We start from the raw sequence: 19,045 nt of genomic DNA on the forward strand, positions 1-19,045 counted from the left end.
CCACAGCCAGCCATCCGCAGAGCTGTAACAGGAATGTGTTTGCCCTCTGATTTATAAATTACACGGATGAGCACACTCGGAAAAACAAGCTAAAATGAACACACTCTTAATAGTTTCTTTAATTAACACTTTGATTAACAGCTGCCAATTTATCTAAGGGGCTGACAGGACTGCAATCAGCTGTTTAAGCTTTGATTGCTATTTTCTCTCTTGCAGTCTCCCCATCTGAGCTGTGGTTTCAGAGCACTTTTGGGGGGGGGGGGTGGTTAAAGTTCCTGCAGGGAAAAAGCCCAAAGCAGTGTCTGGGTACTCACACAGTTGGCCCTGCAGCTCTGGAGAGGTGCAGAGCAGAGCTCCTCGGGTTGTCCCTGTCCGTGGCCAGCTCGCCTGCCTTTGGAGCTCTGCCAGGGCACTCCGGTGACATTTCAGAAGGGCTCACGGGGGCCGCTTGCAGCGCTTAATCCCTCGCTGCGGGATTATCCACGTCGTAGCCGTGCAGCAGCTCCGCCGAGGCCCCGCGGGCAGCGCCACCATCCATGTCGGGCCAACTCACCGCCGGTGCCCCTGGGCCTCTGCCCAGCCTCAGCTTCCCCCACAAACCTGCTGCCAGACACAGCCACGGAGTCAGGCTGTGGGGATGCTCTGGGATTCCCATGGCGAGGTGCCAGGCCCGTGCCAGCAGCTCCGGGGTGATTCCTCCAGCGAACGTGCTCATCACCCACCACCCCACGTTGGGTCAGTTCCCCCGCAGCTGCATCACCCAGCCTGGGGGCACCCACCAGAGCTGCAGCTCCTGGGGCTGGCAATGGCCCGGGGGGACAGGGCCTCTGCCATCCCAGCAGAGCACGGTTGGACACTCCCCAGAGTGCCTTTCCAGCAGCAAAAATTCACTCCAGTAGTTACTGTCCTGACTCCAGGATATGTCTCCACATCCTAAATCTCCAGGCTCTGAGGTCTGACTGTCAAGCCCTGATTTCCACCCAAAGCCAGTGCACAGATAGTGAAATCTAATTTTTACTGAATTATTAATTTCTGGACCTTTTCCTAAAACATCACTTAAATTGCAGTGTATCTGCCGACAAAAGGAATAGGAAAAAAAAAGGTTGTGGTTTTTGCTCTTATTTTAAGTTACCATAGTCAAAGCTGAAATTTCTGGTCTTTCCTCACTTACCAGATTACACAGAAATTCATTTTTAAACCCAAGAAACTCACTTTTTCACTAAAATAAGAAGTTTGCCAAGAAGAGAGGCAGCCAGCTTGCACAAACACCTCTATGTATTACTATCAGTGTGTTAGCACATTACTTTCACTAAGAAAGGTTAAACAGAAGGGAGCAGCATTTCAGCAGATTGGGTTTTGTTTGGGTTGGGTTTTTTTTTTCCCCTTTATTTAAAGAAACATGCAGCAACCTAGAGGCTACTGCTCCCATTAACAAGCTTAGAAATTAATACTAAATCCTAAACCACAAATACAAAATTCTAATGTTCCCACATCTATGCACTCAGAATATGAGACAACAACCAGCTCCTCTGTGGCTCCAAATTTCAAGAAGTTGAAAACTCATGTCACCTACTCATTAATTGTTAAGGACAACTCAGGAATACAAAGACATTTCCTTGGATTATACTGTTTTTAAAACACAACTCCTTCCATTGCTAAAATTAGTACCAGAGGCAGGCATGTTTTTGGAGTATCTGTTTCTATTGTACACTCTCCTACTTCACACCCGTAATTAAAACTGGGTAAGACTCCAACAGATTTTAGTGGTTCACAAAATTCTTGACTCCAAACCACTATGTGGGGAACCAGCACTGATGTATTTGTCTTGAAAACTAGAATTCATCCTTCTTTAGCCTTTGATTTGGCCTGCTCTCATTTTAGGACCAAGAGGGCAAGTAAGTTCTATTTTGTTGCTTGTTCCACAAATAAACTGACCAAGATCAGTCAATTTAATTCCCACATGGAACAATACAGAAAGCTGTCTTCCTTCTGGGTAAGAGCAAGGACAAAGAACCCAACTGCTAAGAAACGCCAGCAGCTGGGCATCAAGGCAGGAGCTGGAATGGAAGGGAGAGGCATGACGGGACATTCACATGGGGAGAGAACAGCCACGGCCCACGGGAAGGCACACAATGGCAGAGAGAAAGTAATGGGATTTTCTGCCTGCTTGTGTTACAGCAGCAGCATATATGCCAACTGTCTCAATCTGTGCATTTTTATTTACTATTTTCCAACGTCCAAAAGCGTCTGAGTAACATTATGCGGTAAATATTCATGGGGTTTCACCTTGAAATGGACTGTGCACATGGCACGGTGAAATCACGTGCTGCCAGTGTACTGTGACAAACACAAAAGTGATTTTACTTAATGTAGTAAAAGCAACCCATTATATAAGGCCATGAAATCAGGGAGTTCTTTCCCCAGAACTAAATACTGCAAGGAGGTTTTAAGTTCTGTTTTCTATCAACATCTGCTTAAAGTCATTAAAAAAAAAAAAAATCCCCAAAACACCAACAGCATTAGATTCAATATAAGCACTTATGCCATCAATTAATACCTGAGTTCTGAGACCTAAAATTAGCCCTGCAAGCTGTGATAATACACTGCTGCAGATCCAGGCACAAAGGAACATCCACCTGCGCACGCCGCTCGCTCCCAGGAACGAGGCTGCAGTGAGGAGACTCCTGCTCTGACATCAGAAGGGCAGCACAGGCAGGGCACGAGGGAGAGAAGCAGCTTGACATGAATCACTGCAGAGAACCTAATTTTCAGGTCTTTGGTGTTGCACAATCACCCAGGAGGGACAACCCAAATTGTGGTGGAATTGCAAAAAAATTTCTTCCCTTGCAATGGAAGAGAAGTTGGCTGCCTACGACATCAGATAATGTAAACAACAGCATCGACCCTCTCCTTTCTATATTTCCTCACTGAACATATGTAACACAAAAAGATATTTATATAAATTGTGGTATTATCAGTACGCACACACTTACAGTAGCTCTCCTGCATGAATGAGTACTGCAGAATGTTAAGAAATGGAAAACAAATGAACAAACAAGAATAAAATGGGGGAAAAATTAACTCTACAACCTGAAGTATTCTGGCACATTTTGCATTACCAGGAAAATTCTTTTTAAGATTGGCTAGAGAATTTTAATCTTTTACTTATGTTTCTTGTTTTGTAAAAAGATATTAATGCAGCTCTACCACATCTCCTTCCACTTGTCTATATTTTAGTGTTCTACATTTTGAAACTAGGCTAATTTTAAGAAAACTGAAGCGCTGGATTTGAGATGGTGCCCTCCCACTCCCCTGCTGGGAGGTGTCCTAAAGATACTGGGGTTTATCATTAGCATCAAAATCAGCATTCAGACAGCAAAGGTAGGACCTCTCCATGCTCTTACAGAAGAAAGGCAGGAAGATCTTTGCTGGCTGTTCATCATGTGCACACTCCAGCTCAGCTGTGCCACGTGCATGTCTTATTAAGCTGACAGGCAAAAAAAAAAAAAAAAAGGCAAAACATGACATGAAACCTGAAGCTACGCCTGTGCACAGAACAGGAGGTGCTACAAGGGGAAAGTAGTGGCAAAACACACAGGACAAAGCCACAGACGACCAGGCTTCATTACCTCACTGCACATGAAAACTCACTTATCCTTTCTCAAAATTCAGCCATCTCAGGCACCCATTTCACAACCACTGTAAGCTGACTGGTGAGAGCTAACACTGCCCCAGCAATAAGCATTCCTGCCCTCTCCCCAGTCCTGACCGCTCAGCCCCAGCCTTTGCACCATCTGCTCTCCCCATAACAAAGAGCAGAACCATCCAAAGCCCAACAGTCTCACAAACTAAATGCCCACTTGTGCCAAAGCTGGCAATTAACTGAGCAAGGACAAGCAAGAATTAAACTGGGACTTGATCCCAGGGAACAGGATGGAGGCCTAAGCAACTGGGGATGGCAAAGAACAGCGTTATGAGCTGCAGTAATGGTGGGTTCACCAGTTCCTAGAAGTTTTGAGGGGTACACAAAAAAAAATTGGACTTCTAAGGAATTTCATCTGATTGATATCAACACTGCATAAGCTGGGCTTACTTACACTGCAGCCTGCTTATGTTTACATTTAGTACTGTCTATGATGATTCTGTTGTAAATATTTTGCTTTGAGGAGATTGTTTGGTTACTGGCTACTATTATTATTCTTCCTGGAAGGAAAAGAATGATGGGCCTCAAGCCAACACCAAACTTCTTAAAGTTGATCTATTGAGAACTCCAGTGTGGTTACTTGGAAAACTGACTTTTGCTGCTATGGGGGGTGTACAGAAAGAACCCTGCCAGGTGCTACAGGACACCACAAAACCAGCCTTAGTGAACAGTGAGGGACTTTCATACAAAAAGTACTGCTGCTGCCTTGTATTTAAGGTCTTCTGTATTGTTATTATCAGGAGTGCTCTGAAGCAATTAAAAATTCCCAGAACCTCCACAACCACAAGGCAATAGATTTTGAAATCAGTGGATTTTTCTCCTAGCAGTTGCCACTTTGGAGACTGTTCCACGTGCTACAGAACAAAACAAATACATCAGGCAAGATTACTGGTTTTGATGTTTTCCTTTCTTTTCAAAGTGGGCAAGCTTAGAAGTTCCTCAGGTTTCAGAAAACTGGAGCGGGTCCAGAATAAAATGGATGCCTGAGTACAGAGGAACAACTTGACAGGCTTGTTGGTGCACAATCAAGTGACAGCACTTTATGCCTTAGTATCAACTACACTTACCCAACATGCTTGTTTGTACCTGAAATACAAAATATAACTGCTACTCATGTAGCACACGTGTACTCACAGAGAGTGAAGGTTTAAGTACCGAATTATGTCATTTCCAGGGACTAAAATCAGAAAAGGACATTTAGTACATTAGATTTCAAGTGTACAGCCACACCTATGGTGGATCACTGGCACCTGGACAACTGGAACAGAGCAGAGGAAATAGCAAGCAGCCCAGGAGCGACTCAGGGCCTTCAGCATGTCCTAACTATCTGCCAAGCATTCAACTTCCCTGGGTACATTCTTGTGATCACAGAAAAAGGGGATGAGTATGGCCTTAAAGATCAGTGCCCATGCTCAATCTCAACACTGACCAATCCTATGGAGAGCTGGACTGAGAAAAGAGCTGGTCACTACTAAATATAAGCAATATTAGCTGTCATTCTCAGTCCATGGCAAACAAGATGTGGGCATCAAGCCTTGCAATACATCACAATTAGATAAGTTTATATAATATCTATAGCTATTAAAGCAGTCCCAAGTATTTTTAGAAGCTGGACAGTGGATTGCTTTGTGACCAACATGATGACCTTTGGTCAAAGAGTACATGGCACTGTGATGGGGAGGGGACTGAACTGTGGCAGTTTAAAAACCCTTCCTCTGACCTTAGAGGCCAGGGAAGGGCCCATGTGGCATCCTTCCAGCCATATACATGGTTACATGTGGCTTGTCAGAGGCTGTAAGCCAAAATGAAACTGAATGAGTGCTAGCTAGTCCCATGCCAATGACGAGCACGGCCAGAACTTTACAGAGTACTATGAGGCTTCTCAATATCATCCAGGAGAGTGAAAGAAATGAAAACAACTACTTCACCAAGTCCACCCTAATACAGCAGAAAACCAAAATGCTTAGCCTAGAAACTCAAGTGAAAACTTCAGCCACACAGCAACAAAAGAGACACAGTCAATTTTCCTCTTAGCAATGAGAGGAGCTGTGAATTTCCTATGAATACCTACAGACAATGAACAGCTCCTAAAACTCTCAGTGTGTATTCAATAAAACTTCTGGCCAGCTCAAATCCAGCTCCACAAATAATCCACAAACACTGGGAAGTTCCAGCCTCAAAGGGCACACCTTCTACCTAATGCACAGAATTCACCACAACACACCACGGAAACCAGGGCTTTTCCCAGAGCCAGACATGACAAACAGGTTCTTTGCAACCAGCAGGGTCACGCATGACACAAAACCACTTCTGCCTGGCAGAGGGAGAAAATCCTGTGGGGTAAAACCATAAGAAGGTGATCTGGCTGAAAGAGAAGGCTTCCTTTCCAAAAACTACTTTGTATAGAATTGTGAGTTAAAGGTTTTCTGACAATCTTGCCAGACAAGGAGGAAAAAGTTATGTATGAACTGCTTCAACTCTCCAGGAGCCCGGTCTAATTGCATCCTTTACAAAGCAGTGCAAGGAGTGTCGTACCAACCTGGGCAACTCGTTATCTGTGGAAAAGAGAACAGAAAAGAGGACAAGAATCTCTTGGCAATGGTTCTTCTTTCTCTAATACATCTTGGGGAAACAAAATGTAATTGCAGTCTTTGTGGCCAGCAGCTCCCTCAGACATGGCAGAACTTGCATGAGGCAGCAGAACAGGCAAAGTTTATCAGGAGTTTACATATTAGACACACTGATGGCTTTTTCTCCTACATCATTTTGCTATTGTTCAAAAGATTAACCTATTGCCCTGCTGAATGACAACTGGAGGAACATCTACATAAATTATAGAGTAAAAATATTGATTTTCTATATAAACACTACATTATGTTTTTGTTTCATCAATAGGAGATAATAGGGTTTGGAAGCATTTTGGCTGTTACTGCCTGAGTTAGCTAATGATGGCCTATTAGTCACTAATAGTATCACAGACTTATTGCATGTCATATTTACATATTTCTGTTTATTCTCTACATTTTAAAAGATATCTATAATTGTTTCACATTGTTATGGATAGTGCAAGAGCTAATCTAAGATTGGTATTAAAAAACTGTTTGAATCCTTGCTATAGGTAGGCACAACACAACATTTAGGAACCTGAATTGACTTCCAGGCCATTTACATTGCTTGGATATAATTATTTAGTGTTAAAACTGAACTAAGCCTAATGAGAAGTTTAAAAAGTTGGCATTAATTGTGTTCTTTTGAAAGTGAGTTTGAGCCTGCAATTATCTTTTTTTTCTAATTTTTTAAATGAATCATATGGTTATTGATTGCTACTCATCAATAAACGTACAGGTTTCATTGTATAAAAAGTGTTATACACTCCCTCTTCTGGTAATATCTTAAAAACACAGTTTCTAGATTTTATGTGTATCACATGTTAGACTTTATCATATTACTCCTAAGAAAAAGACCTCAAAGTAGTATCCTGTCAATATCTGCACGCTTATTTTTGAAGAGCCAGCAAACTGATGATCAAAAATGAGTAAACAAATAACAGTGAAAATTACTTGATGTAATACTACTTAACTAAACTAGGTAGCAGCTACTAAACCCAAAATGTTATTAATTTTAACTTGGAAATAAAAATATTGTCTCAAGTTTTTAAAAAAGTGTGACACTTGCATGGCTACATTTTGGAATGCTGTCCACTTTTCCTGAGGCAGGAGGTGAAGAAGTTCCTACAGAATACTGCTTTTATGTAGGTCCAGCATAGATAACTTTCATCTACTACACTACCTTCTCTCCAGCTGTAGGGAACTGGAGGTAATTCCTCTTACTCCAAAAGCTGCTGACAGCTACACATACATCCTACTCTCTAAAAAAAAAATTACACTACAGAAAAAGAGAATTTTAAAATAAACTTAAGAAGTCCAGTCAGAAACAACAAAAGGGATGTATAAGAAAACAAAAGATTACCTATTAATAAGTGTACATACATATATCCCACCTCTTTTCTCCCTTGATGGTTAGTGCCTGATAAAACCAGGGGATATGTCTCTTGTTCCCCTCAACCCTACCAAAATGTGCAAAATCCAAAAATGCCATGACATTACACAAAACACATTTTGGCATTGATGCCAAAACATCAAGAGAGGAAAAACTAGCAAAAAAGCTTTTGTTTGTTTTGCCCTGTTTATCCTCTTCTCCTTTCTTCCACTTTTCCTCCTTGTTACATAGTAATAAAAACCGGCACTGTACTTAACTTCATTCTCCCTCCTCCAAGGTCATTTTCTCCTACCTTCCTTATTTAGCTTCCTCCTTATTGTCTTCATCTATTTCTTTGTAGATGTATTTTACTTAAGTTCTTTGTTTTACATTTCCCTTTTTAGCAATTCCCCCGTGTCCTCTCTTTCCCCTCCTCGGACACACACCCACCCACCCAGACTGCAAACCACTTAATTCCAGCCGTGCTTAGACAGCCCTGCCCAAGCTGCCATCTCCCCCCCTGCACACCCAAGCTGGGCACTGCTGTACATTGATAAAAAATTAGTGTAACTGATGGTTACCAGTGAGATTTCCTATCTGATCTATGAAGCTGTGCTTGCAGAGAGAAAGAGATTACTCAAAATGCAGCAGTCGTTTGAGAGTTGGATGCTGGGATGAGAGGGTACAGTCTGTGCAACTGGAAACTATATAATTCCATGGAAAAAAAAAAGGGGGGTAAAAAGCAACAAAAATTATTTTCTTTGTGACAGTTCAATACTCAAAACCATTTTACGAGCTTCCCAGAATACTTCTCCCTGGAATCGCAAAGCACTGTGGTATTCATCTGAGGTTTGAAGTTCTTGGAATAATCTACACAGACCATGAGACTTCTCCCCAAAAAATAAATCAGAAAGTCCTTATAAATAATTGATCTGCATGTGGTTAGCTTGTGAAATTAAACTACTCCCAACCCCACCCTCCAACACCAAGTTGGTATCTCCATGGCTCTGACACATTCCTGTCTCTTTTCCACAGCAGCAGAAATCCTGCCCGTCTTTACTCCAATTCAGGCTTCTTCCACCACCCCAGCTCCTGAGCAGGTTGCAGCTTCATTCTTCTGCACTCAGCTTAGGGCACTGTGCCAGACCCTGCGTGCCCATGGCCTGCCCTCGCAGTGCGTGCCACCTCCTCTGGCCGGGCTCCAGCCTGGAGGAGTGGCTTAGGCGTTAGAAAGAGCCCTTTTTGCTGTGAAGGAAACCTTCCAAGGATGTGGAGCATGTAAGCTGATGCAGAACAGCCTTCCCTGAACCTGCAGAAAATCTGAAACAATGGCTGGGAGAGCTGTGTCGGGCTCCACGTGCCCTTGCAGCTCGCAAAAGGAGTTCTGAGTGATGAAACTTAACACTGACTTTTCAATTGGTTAACTCTCTCTTTGTCAATCATTTTTAATTGTAGACCTGATGCAACTATCCCAGCTGGCTTCTTCCAAAGTGAAGCTATAGTCAAATACACTCAATTCAACCACTTTTATTGGAACTACTTGTTCTCTTCAGATCTTACTCCCGTCTATTGACCAACGTACTCACTTTCTCCCTCTTGCTTAACAACTATTTTTGTAAGTGACACTAAACACGGCATTGCTTCCTCTTTTCTCACAAAGATAAATATCTTCATGTTTCTTTCTTTCCTCTTGCTCTTCTCTCTTCAATGTTTACCTTGAAAAGCAAAGCAGTCAGTCCCAGCCTCCAAGAAAATACCTAGCAAGGAGATCACTATAAAGGAGCAGGGTTTTAATGGAACCCTTGCATAATTCTGTATGGTAGACTTGCTTTAAATATTTTAACATTTTAGTAAGAACAGAGTAAAATATATATTCTCTTCAGCCAGTATTAAACCACATGGATTTTTTGCATCCAGGTCTTTTGCAATGGTAGGACATCACGATATTCAATTCACACTTAACCAAAGGGGAGTCTAAAGCACACCAAAGCACTTGAGGTCTGTAGTATTTTAGTGAACACGGTATTGTAGAGAGAATAACATGAGTTACTTGGTAAGTGGTAAACGGAATACTCAGTATCTTTTTTAAATCTGAAGCCGAACATCACTTCTTTTTCTTAGCTGATACTTTAAACTGCTTCATGCTTCAACCAGAGCTTGACAAATCTGTGTACCCACAAAAAAGGAGGAAGTTTTACTAGAAAACTGCCATCAACTTCTCAAGCAGACTCCCTATGCTTTCATGTAATAAACAAAGACCACAGCCTTTCCATTTATAAAAATAACCTTCCACATGTGAACTGTTTGTGATGTTACAACTAACCACAGTGCTCCGTAAAATCTGCATGGCACATCTGCCATTCAGCTAATGGCTTTGGGGTGCACATTTCAAAGCTCGAAATACAGTTACAGAGTTTCTTTCCAAGTCGTAATACTTTTGTTTTAAAATTGACCAAATAGTCAGCTGAAACATTTTTTTTTCCTCCCCTTCTGAAATGAATCCTGTGCTGACCTCTGAGCCCATTCCCTTCTGGGAATATGCCAGGATGATTCTTGCAAAAGCTACAGAATTTCACAAATCTCTACCAAGAAATTAAACTAGTTGTTGCTGGACCCAGAAACTAAGATCCAACTGCTGGAATCTGGACTGTGAGAACTCTGTGTATTTAAACAGAAGCTGCTGAAGCTGCCAATGATAATTTGTTAAGTCATATACTTTAACTCCAGTCATAATATGCCAAATGCCACCTGTGCACGTTTGGCAATATGCTTGGCAGATTGCTCCAGCACATCTGTGACACACCACAGAATATTCAGGTTTAATTTTGGTTATTAGACTACTACAGAAGACTACTGATACCCAAGAAAATTCTTATGATTGATACAAAACCTTTTCATACTGCTTTAAAAAGACATTAGTGAACAGTGGACACCTAATTACTGAAACAAATTGCTTCCTGCCAAAAGCATGCAGGCCATAATGAAGGCTTATCCCTCCAAAATAAGGATGAGCTCAGGCAATCTCCCATGAGGAAAAAACCACACACAAAAAAAACCCCTAACAACAAACACCCCAATCCTCAGGTCCAATGGCTTTGGAACAAGATTCAGTACATTCCTTTCTTTTCCTATCTGCTTCAAATGCTGCCTTACACAGACACTTTGACTTTGTAATCCATGAATCCACGCTAACACACTATCTATTCTAAACAAGCACATCTGCTTAACTCTGAAAAATAAAACTTAAAAGTATTAAATTTTTCAAAACCACTAGCTGCTGCCAAATTTAACAGAAAGAGGGTAGGACATATTTTTATTCAATTCACAGTATGTCAGAAGAATCCAGATATGTAATGCTGCAGGGAACATAATACTTAAATTACACGATACAAATCCAAAGTACAAGAGCATATTGACAGAGATAGTTAAGAGACCATCTATCCCAATTAAAATCACAAGTATCACATGTTCTCTCCAAATCCAAGCACTTAACAACACCACCAAAAATCCCTTTATGACTCACCAAAGTGGAAACCTGCTAACTAAAGGCGGGTGTGAGTTCTGGCTGAGGGAGGAAGGAGCACAGTTACACAATTAGATGGAGGAGATTCCCGAAAGACCTTGCACTGACTTGTAGGATGGACCCAAGTAACACAAGCAAACATCTCTTTCTCTACTGCCAGGATCTGCCCTTTGAGTATAAGGTTGTGTGATGACTTCTCTGTTCCCATCTCACAACCTCCTAGAAACCATAAAAAGATGGGCAAATGTCTACTGTTATCCCATTTCTGAAACCTGTGCTTCAGGTTTAAACATGCACTGATTGGAAAGAGCAATGTTTAAGAGATCCCCCACCTGCTTACGGGGCAGCAGCAGCAGGCAAAGCTCATGGTAGTTGCTCACCTTTGCCACCGTGCCAAACCCATGGAAGTTAATCAAAACACTCAACATAGCTTTTTAATGACTCAGCAGCCCAACACACTATCATCATCTCTTTCCAACATGTACTGTACTCATGGTTTTCACAATCACTACGTGACTCACAGGCACTCTCAGTTTAAGTTTTACAGGTAGCCTTCATTATTATTGCTGAGAGTCTAACCCTGCTTTGTATTTAAGGAAACCAAGGCACAAAGGAAACAAACAAACCTGGACAAAAAAAAAAGAGGAAAAAGGAGAAGGAAGAAACCCCACACATCTCTATGCTGATGCTACTTTGACACTGCTAAGCTCTCTCTCTGAGCCACAAGCAGCCCAGGCAGGGCAGAGAAGCAGCTCTCCTCAGCCAGGAGGCTGATAACCACAGGGAGATGTGATAAACCTGCGGAACGGCTGAAATGCCAACGAAAGGTCAGACGGCCCAAAACCCATGGCACTTCAGGGCTTCCACGAACAACCTGAAATAACTGTCACGATAGCTTCCTCAAAGAGCAAACCTCTTGGTGCAGCACAAGAACTGCATCAAGCATGTCTTCATGGGAAGGAGAGAGAGGGGAAATCAAAGGGACACAGGCACATCCTGCTGTTTCGAGGAACGTGACAGCAATCGACAGGGCAAACTCATTTTCACTGTAAGAATTTATATATTAAGAGAGAAAACTGCAAGGACTTCAGAAATATACCTGATACAAACACAGAGAGAGGGTCCATGTGGCACAGAAGCTGGAAAGGCTGGAGTGTAGAGAAATACTCCAGCTGGAGAAAAACACTGTGCTTTCTCAGAACAGGTCATCATGATAAGTAATCTCAGGTGCTTCACCCACAAGACTCAATGCCTGAATGAACATTGTATCTGCTTTCCATCTGAACTGATCTTGAGTCACCCAGAGAAGATGCTGATACCATGAAAGTGTAGCCATTCAAAAAGCAAGCAGTAAGAATGCAAGTAATAAAGGGCTTCAATCACTTGCCCAGCACCCCAAATGAAGCAGCTGGGATCTGACAGAACAGGGGATTTGTCTTGAAGCAACTCTTCCCTGGCTGGCTGGCCTGCTCCTGCCCCACCATGTCCCCAGCAGCACTGCCACCCTATGTCAAGTGGCTAAAACCCTCTGAGGCAGGCACTGACAGCCAGCTGCTGTTCACAGGCTAGAAGGAATACCACAAGCAGACTTCAGATCTCTCATTATATTAGACTGCTATTAAAAACCATCCTGCATGTGGTATCATGCATACCAACTTTATAAATCAATGCTAGTATATAAATTATTAAAATGGTAAATTCATACCCCAAATGCACGGTTGGATTGCCTCAAAAAGCAGAATTTAATTTTGAATTTGTATCTTTTCTAGTCAAATCCATGAAATAGAAACGTATCTGTTACATACACAAATCTGTGATTTGTATCAATAAAGTATTTTACTAAAAGGGTGAAATATTCTAATGAATAAGGTTATATTTAAATTAATTCTGACTACTCGTGGTCCAGGGAGAAAAGCAAGGATATGTCCTGGAATGCACTTTCAGCCTACCTAGCTAAGTAGTTTATTACAAATATGCTTTGGAAGAAATTAATTAGCTCATTAGGTTTAGCTAATAGTTTGTTTAGCCTTCCTTTGACAAAAGTGACATTTTAAAATAGCATATTCTACTACTTCAGAAAACAAAATTCCACATGACAAGTTTCAAAGAACACCAAGTACAAGCAACACACACCACCAGGAGCTGTAGAGTATTTTAAGAGATTACTATTTCTCTAATAACAATTACAAATAAAAGACCCTAAGAACAACACCAAAAGACACAGCTTCATTGATGCACTGTAATTTTTCAGAATCTGATAAAGTAACCTCTCCTTTATCAATCCCTAAAATAATACCACCAATGAAAAAAAACTTAACTCAGGGCAAACTGACTGTGATGAATCCAAAGGGTGTTTTTACTTTCTTGTTATCATGATAGCATACTTTTGTTTTAAAACAGCTGCGTGTTTTCACTTCAGCAGTTTCCTTCTCCTGAGCTACACTGTGTTTAAAAAAAAGAAAAAATAGATCATTGCCTGGTAATTGATCACGTGCCATATCTATCAGCTTTCACATTCAGTTCTCTAAAATAAGGAACAACTGCATGAGGATTTCAAGAATATGAAGGCTGATAGAAGGTTTTGAGAACTAGTGCTACACAAAATCACCAAGTCAGCCTTCTTACCTTTCTGAGGTTATTAGTTTGGCAAACTAAGGTCCTTTAATGACGTTCACCCCACCCAAGCCTGTTTTTCTCATCAGAATGACCCCGCCTGTTTCCTCTGCACGCCACAGCCCGTGCCGAGCCTCTTCATTGTTCAGAATGGGCTTAAGAAATACTAAGAATAACCTCCTCATTTCCAACCCCTCCTTCTATACTTCTCTTGAAGTATGAATCTGCCACTGGTGTACGGTTTGCATCAGAGGAAGTTTCATGTTTAGAGATCGCACTCCTACAAAGTGATACAGAATGGAAACATTACGTTAGCATTTATTAGTACTTCTTAAAATATTTTCCATACCTTTGTTTTGTAGTTCCCTGTCCGCTCTGTCCCTTCTAAATGGCAAACAGTGCTTAGAGAAGAGTTTGAATTAACTTCACAGAAGTCTAACAATGGTACAAGCAGCATTACAACCTGCCATGTTTCCATGTCCATGCTCAAGAGCCAGTGCAGCACCTATTCAGCTCTTGAACTGCTTCTTCCATCTGCCCATGAGGCTGTCACGACAACAACTATGATTACTGGCTCCTACCTGTTTGTCAGACAGTATTTGGAGATCACCTGCTCATTTCACAAAGACAACTCAAGTGTTTGCAGCTCTCCACCACTACCAACCCAAGCCAGTTCCATATTACTGACCTCAAGGTGGAAATATTGAATATGCCACCACTGAGAACTGGGTACCATCCAGTCCTCCCCCTTAAATTTATTTTAACTGTCAGAATCAATTTAATACAATATTTTAGAAGGACTTATTAGACATCTTGAAGTGATATTCAGTGACAGGTGAGGAACCACACTGGCAAGGGGTGGACTTGCTCTTGGTTAATAAAAAGGCCTATGGCAACCAGAGTAAGAAAAGCAGATGTCCTTTGCTTCTGGTTTCCAACAGCCCTGCAGACTTATATCCACAAAACTGCAGGTTTTTCAAAAAAATTATTAGTATAGCCATCCATAGAATATGAAGCAAACTAGTAAGAATTATGACACAAAACCTATTCAGATTCTTCTCTGAGCCATGCTGTGTGATGCAACTGCTGGATCCAGCAGCAAGGATAGGGCTATAATCCACAAGGCAATATAACACAAAACCAAGTGAGAGGCAAGGATAAGAAGTTCACCCTCTGCAGAACATAGAAAGACCCTTCTCCAGCCTGAATGAAGCAGAAGTGAGTATATCTTTCCTTGCCAAAGGGCTGGATTATTTAAGATGCAAGAAAAAGTATCCCCTGTTCTCAAGTGTTTCCTGCCCATATCCAGCATCTTGTATCCTTGTAAACACCAAGGCAATCAGTGCACTGGCCTAGAGAAATGAGAACATGCACAAATACATGCACATAGAGGGAGGAAGGAGTAGTTCAGAAAATGTTCTGTTCATCTTTTCTATTAGCACTTAGAAGATATCTCATGAATTTCTCCAGAAAAAAAAAGCTCAATTCCAAAAACTTCCAATCCAAATACTGGCATGAAATTGATCGAAGTTAATTTCTAGTCTTGAAAGAAGCATGGAAAAGCAGAACTGCCCCAGTTAGGTTTGTAGGAAGTAACTGAGCACTTAAACTAGCTTAGCACTTCACATTTTCTCAGGCCTCTGTAAACACTGGCCAACCAACACAACAAGAGCTTCCTCACATAGTTTATACACAAAACCAACAGACCAGTAAAAAAAAAAGTACAAACTGATACTTCTGAAAATAAATAACTAACCTTACTGGCTACTGGAAGCTTACTGTGTTTTACAAATTTTCTTGTAAGTTTAGCTTTCAGCTCAAGTTCAAAGTTCACATACGTAAAATTAATCTGTCTAAACACAAAAGGAGAAATGACACAGAGACACAAACATACTACACATACTGACTGTGAAATACTCTAGATATGTCATTTTGAAACGGAACTGTATGTATGCAGCATTTCAAGAAAGCATTAAAAAATTAAAAAGAACAAGATCTTTATGTAATTGCATTACAATGTATATAAAATGATTAAACACAGGTTATGTTCTTTGACATTTTTTATAATGTAATGATCTATGTACCATCAATTTAAAAAAAAAAAAATTGCCAGGCTTAATCCTGATTTAACCTCACCCTTAATTATTAAAAATAGTTAAGCACTTACCATAATGTGATTGAAATGCCTGTGGTTTTACGACCTGATTACAGTGGTTACACATCACCAAATAGAAATCATCATGAGCCGGGCAAAGACCAAATATTGGCATATCTAAAAACAAAAAGACAAAATGGCATCTCTCAGCTGCTGACAATTATTGAAAAACAGTTTAATTACAGAGCCATGACACCAGTGTTGAATCATAATTTTAAGACATTTGTATCAAATTTGAAAATGAGGAAAAAAGAGCATATAATGCAAGAGATAATTTTGTGCTGGAGTATAACAAAAGCAAAAATCTTCCTACAAAGATAAATGTAAAATGAGTGATTACTTGTGGAAAACATCTATTAGAAAACTGATTTAGGACTGATTATCTTATACCAGATGCAAGAATGTAATAAAAAAAGACTGACTTCAATTGACAAACACAACATAAGAGGGGATGTTTTATGTATTCTGAAAGGGGTTTGGATTTTATTCCAATGTCATTAAATGAATTCAAAAGTGAACTTTATTTTCTATTTAATTTTTTTAAACCATTTTAAACACACAGTCATTTACCAGGCAGTATTACATGCCTAATGGTTTTATTTGTTCAACAGTGCATTATAGTCCAGCCATCTGCTGCCAGAGACCCATGTAACAGCTATAGAGGAGAGAGAACTGGAGATAACAGTGTGTCAGAGCATGTGTGGATTTTGGAGATAACATGCATACTTGTAGACTTTTACTAATAAAATTAGTTTCTGCAATTTTGGTTTTAAGAATACAGTTTCTTAATGATATATTTAACAGTTATAACTGCATTCAGAGATTACTGGAGCAATAAATTCAGCATTTACTACACAACTATACAACAGGTATATTACATTTATATTACTAAAAATGTTATTCAATAATTAAAAGATAAAACTCCCAGGAAACTGCAAACATAATATGTGGCTGTAACACTATTTAAAGGTTTAAAATTGATATAAGCAAATTTATTTTCCTATAAAAACCCTCAAGTAATAGATTTATCTTAACAGTAACTTAGAAAATAAGTTAAACTTATTTACCCCTGTGCTAGAACTGACCCCAGAGCTTTGTTTTACATCTATTAATTTATGTATATTTTTAAAAGCAACCACAGTTTTGTTCATAAATAGAACACCAATTGTGAAATAAATTAAGTATGCTGCATGCTAAGAGTGAGTGTGACATAACACAAGGTGGCAACTGGCAGAATGACACCATCAGCCCTGTAGAGCCCCATGGACTCCACTTTGTTTCTCACAGACAGAACACATCCCACACCGAACTTCCAGAATTAAGAACTACCCTTGTAGTACGTATCTTCATCACAAAAAATTAACTACTTTTCTCTAGAAAACATAAGGTCTATCCCAGGTTTTCCAAAAACCTTACCAGTGTTACACCAAAATTAAGCACGATACAAGCAGTAACAGCTCCAACCGGATTTTGCAGTTGGGCGCAAATGACCAAGGACATCTGACTCGGCTGAGAGAGATCACAGCTACACTCATCTAAGTCACAGGCACCTTTTTGCAACTGAGGTTACATTAAATAAACAAATCATCTGATCTGCACTTCATTAAGTAGCAAGTCTTGCTTATTTATTTATATGACATTTATTTTAAAAAAGCATTAAGACCTCCAGCACACTCAAGTACTGCAAACTAAGCACAGCCAGTAAATATATGCTGAGGAGGGGGGGATCAAAGAGGAATAATAAACTTCTATTTTTCAATATCTATTTTCCATGATGTAATATTAGGCTATGTAAGAAAACAAGTATAAACTTAATATCATTGTTAGTATTTTGTGCAGGAGCTCTTTGGGTATGCCTGCGTATAAAAGTTTCCACCCGGCAAGCAAATACTCCAGGGTCACTTCCACCTGACTACCAATCCACCAGGATGAATGGGACAATAACAGTGCGCACTGCCTGATATTTACGCTGCTAATAGCCCACAGAGAGGCTACTACTGTGTGATGTCTAACGAACTGTGAATCCACGCCCTGGAACCTGTTCCCATTTCTGTACCTTTCAGACCTCACTGGATTCTCAGACTTTACACCATAATGTACAGAATGCCAGGGGGAACAGTGAATATGAGATAAGGATTGTCTGCTCTGTGTCTCCTGCAAAATAAAGCCCTCCTTGATACTACTCTGGAACATTACCTATAAGTACCATCACTCTAAGAACTCTTTTATGAGTATTTGCTGGCAATACAGAGCTGCAATTTTAAATGACAACTGCAACAAACAGGCAGAAATTGATGTAAACAAAAATGTTTTCCTATTTCAGTTTGGGGATCCCAAGAAATCTGAATAATTTACAAGTGTCATTTACACTGTAAAACACATTTTCAGTTTTAAAATCTTATCTCCAAATGACAGCAAGCAATGACAGAATACTAGGAAATACAGAAACTCACAAAGGACCATTCTAAGAGTAAAACCACCTGACACAGAGCAAAGGATTTGCTGAACACCCAAAATCACAACCTGATTTCAAAGAAGCACGCACAAGACTCCAGTTAGATCGCACGAATCAGCATAAGAGATGATCTACCCCACAGTGGTCTCCTGCAGCACTGATAACAGAGCAGAACCCCAACGTAACTAGTGAGGGAGTAGCCGAGGTTAGAGGCCTAAATGCAATTCCTTTTGTTTTCTCACAGGAGGTAAAAGAAACAATAGCTTTTTATTAACAGGGCATTTGTTTAAAATAGATACAATTAAATTATGTTAGAGAAACTCACAGGACCCTAAATAACACTTGAGCCTGACCAGGCTGAGCACTGCATGAACACACGAGACCAGCCCGAAAGGGCCACAAAGTAGGTACCACTGGGCAAAAAGTAGTACCAAGAAATCTTATTTCTGTGTTCCAACAGGGAAAACACCTCTGTGGCACTGTTATAAGAATGACAAATTAGACCATGCAAATATTAGAGAATAATATACAGAACAGTTTAACAGAACTTAAACAAGAAGTATGTACCAGGAGCAGGTGATGGATGCCTCATTTTTCCTGCTCCCCCTCAACGACTTA

At 40.5% G+C, this 19,045-nt stretch overlaps 1 protein-coding gene across 4 annotated transcripts in view; it reads right to left on the reverse strand.

Annotated features, from left to right (window-relative positions):
• Nucleotides 1-19,045, reverse strand: part of ATXN7 (ataxin 7) — an 83,556-nt gene that overhangs the window by 17,669 nt on the left and 46,842 nt on the right. For 3 of the 4 annotated variants that reach the window (XM_050312633.1, XM_050312632.1, XM_050312634.1), the window contains one exon: nucleotides 15,985-16,089. The exons of the other annotated variant lie outside the window; for it this stretch is intronic. In XM_050312633.1, coding sequence (XP_050168590.1) covers nucleotides 15,985-16,089 — 105 coding nt within the window. The remainder of the gene's footprint in view (nucleotides 1-15,984; nucleotides 16,090-19,045) is intronic. 4 annotated transcript variants of the gene reach the window in all.

Source organism: Myiozetetes cayanensis, unplaced genomic scaffold (genome assembly GCF_022539395.1).
Source record: "Myiozetetes cayanensis isolate MyiCay16 unplaced genomic scaffold, myiCay2020 scf18, whole genome shotgun sequence".
NCBI lineage: Eukaryota > Metazoa > Chordata > Aves > Passeriformes > Tyrannidae > Myiozetetes > Myiozetetes cayanensis.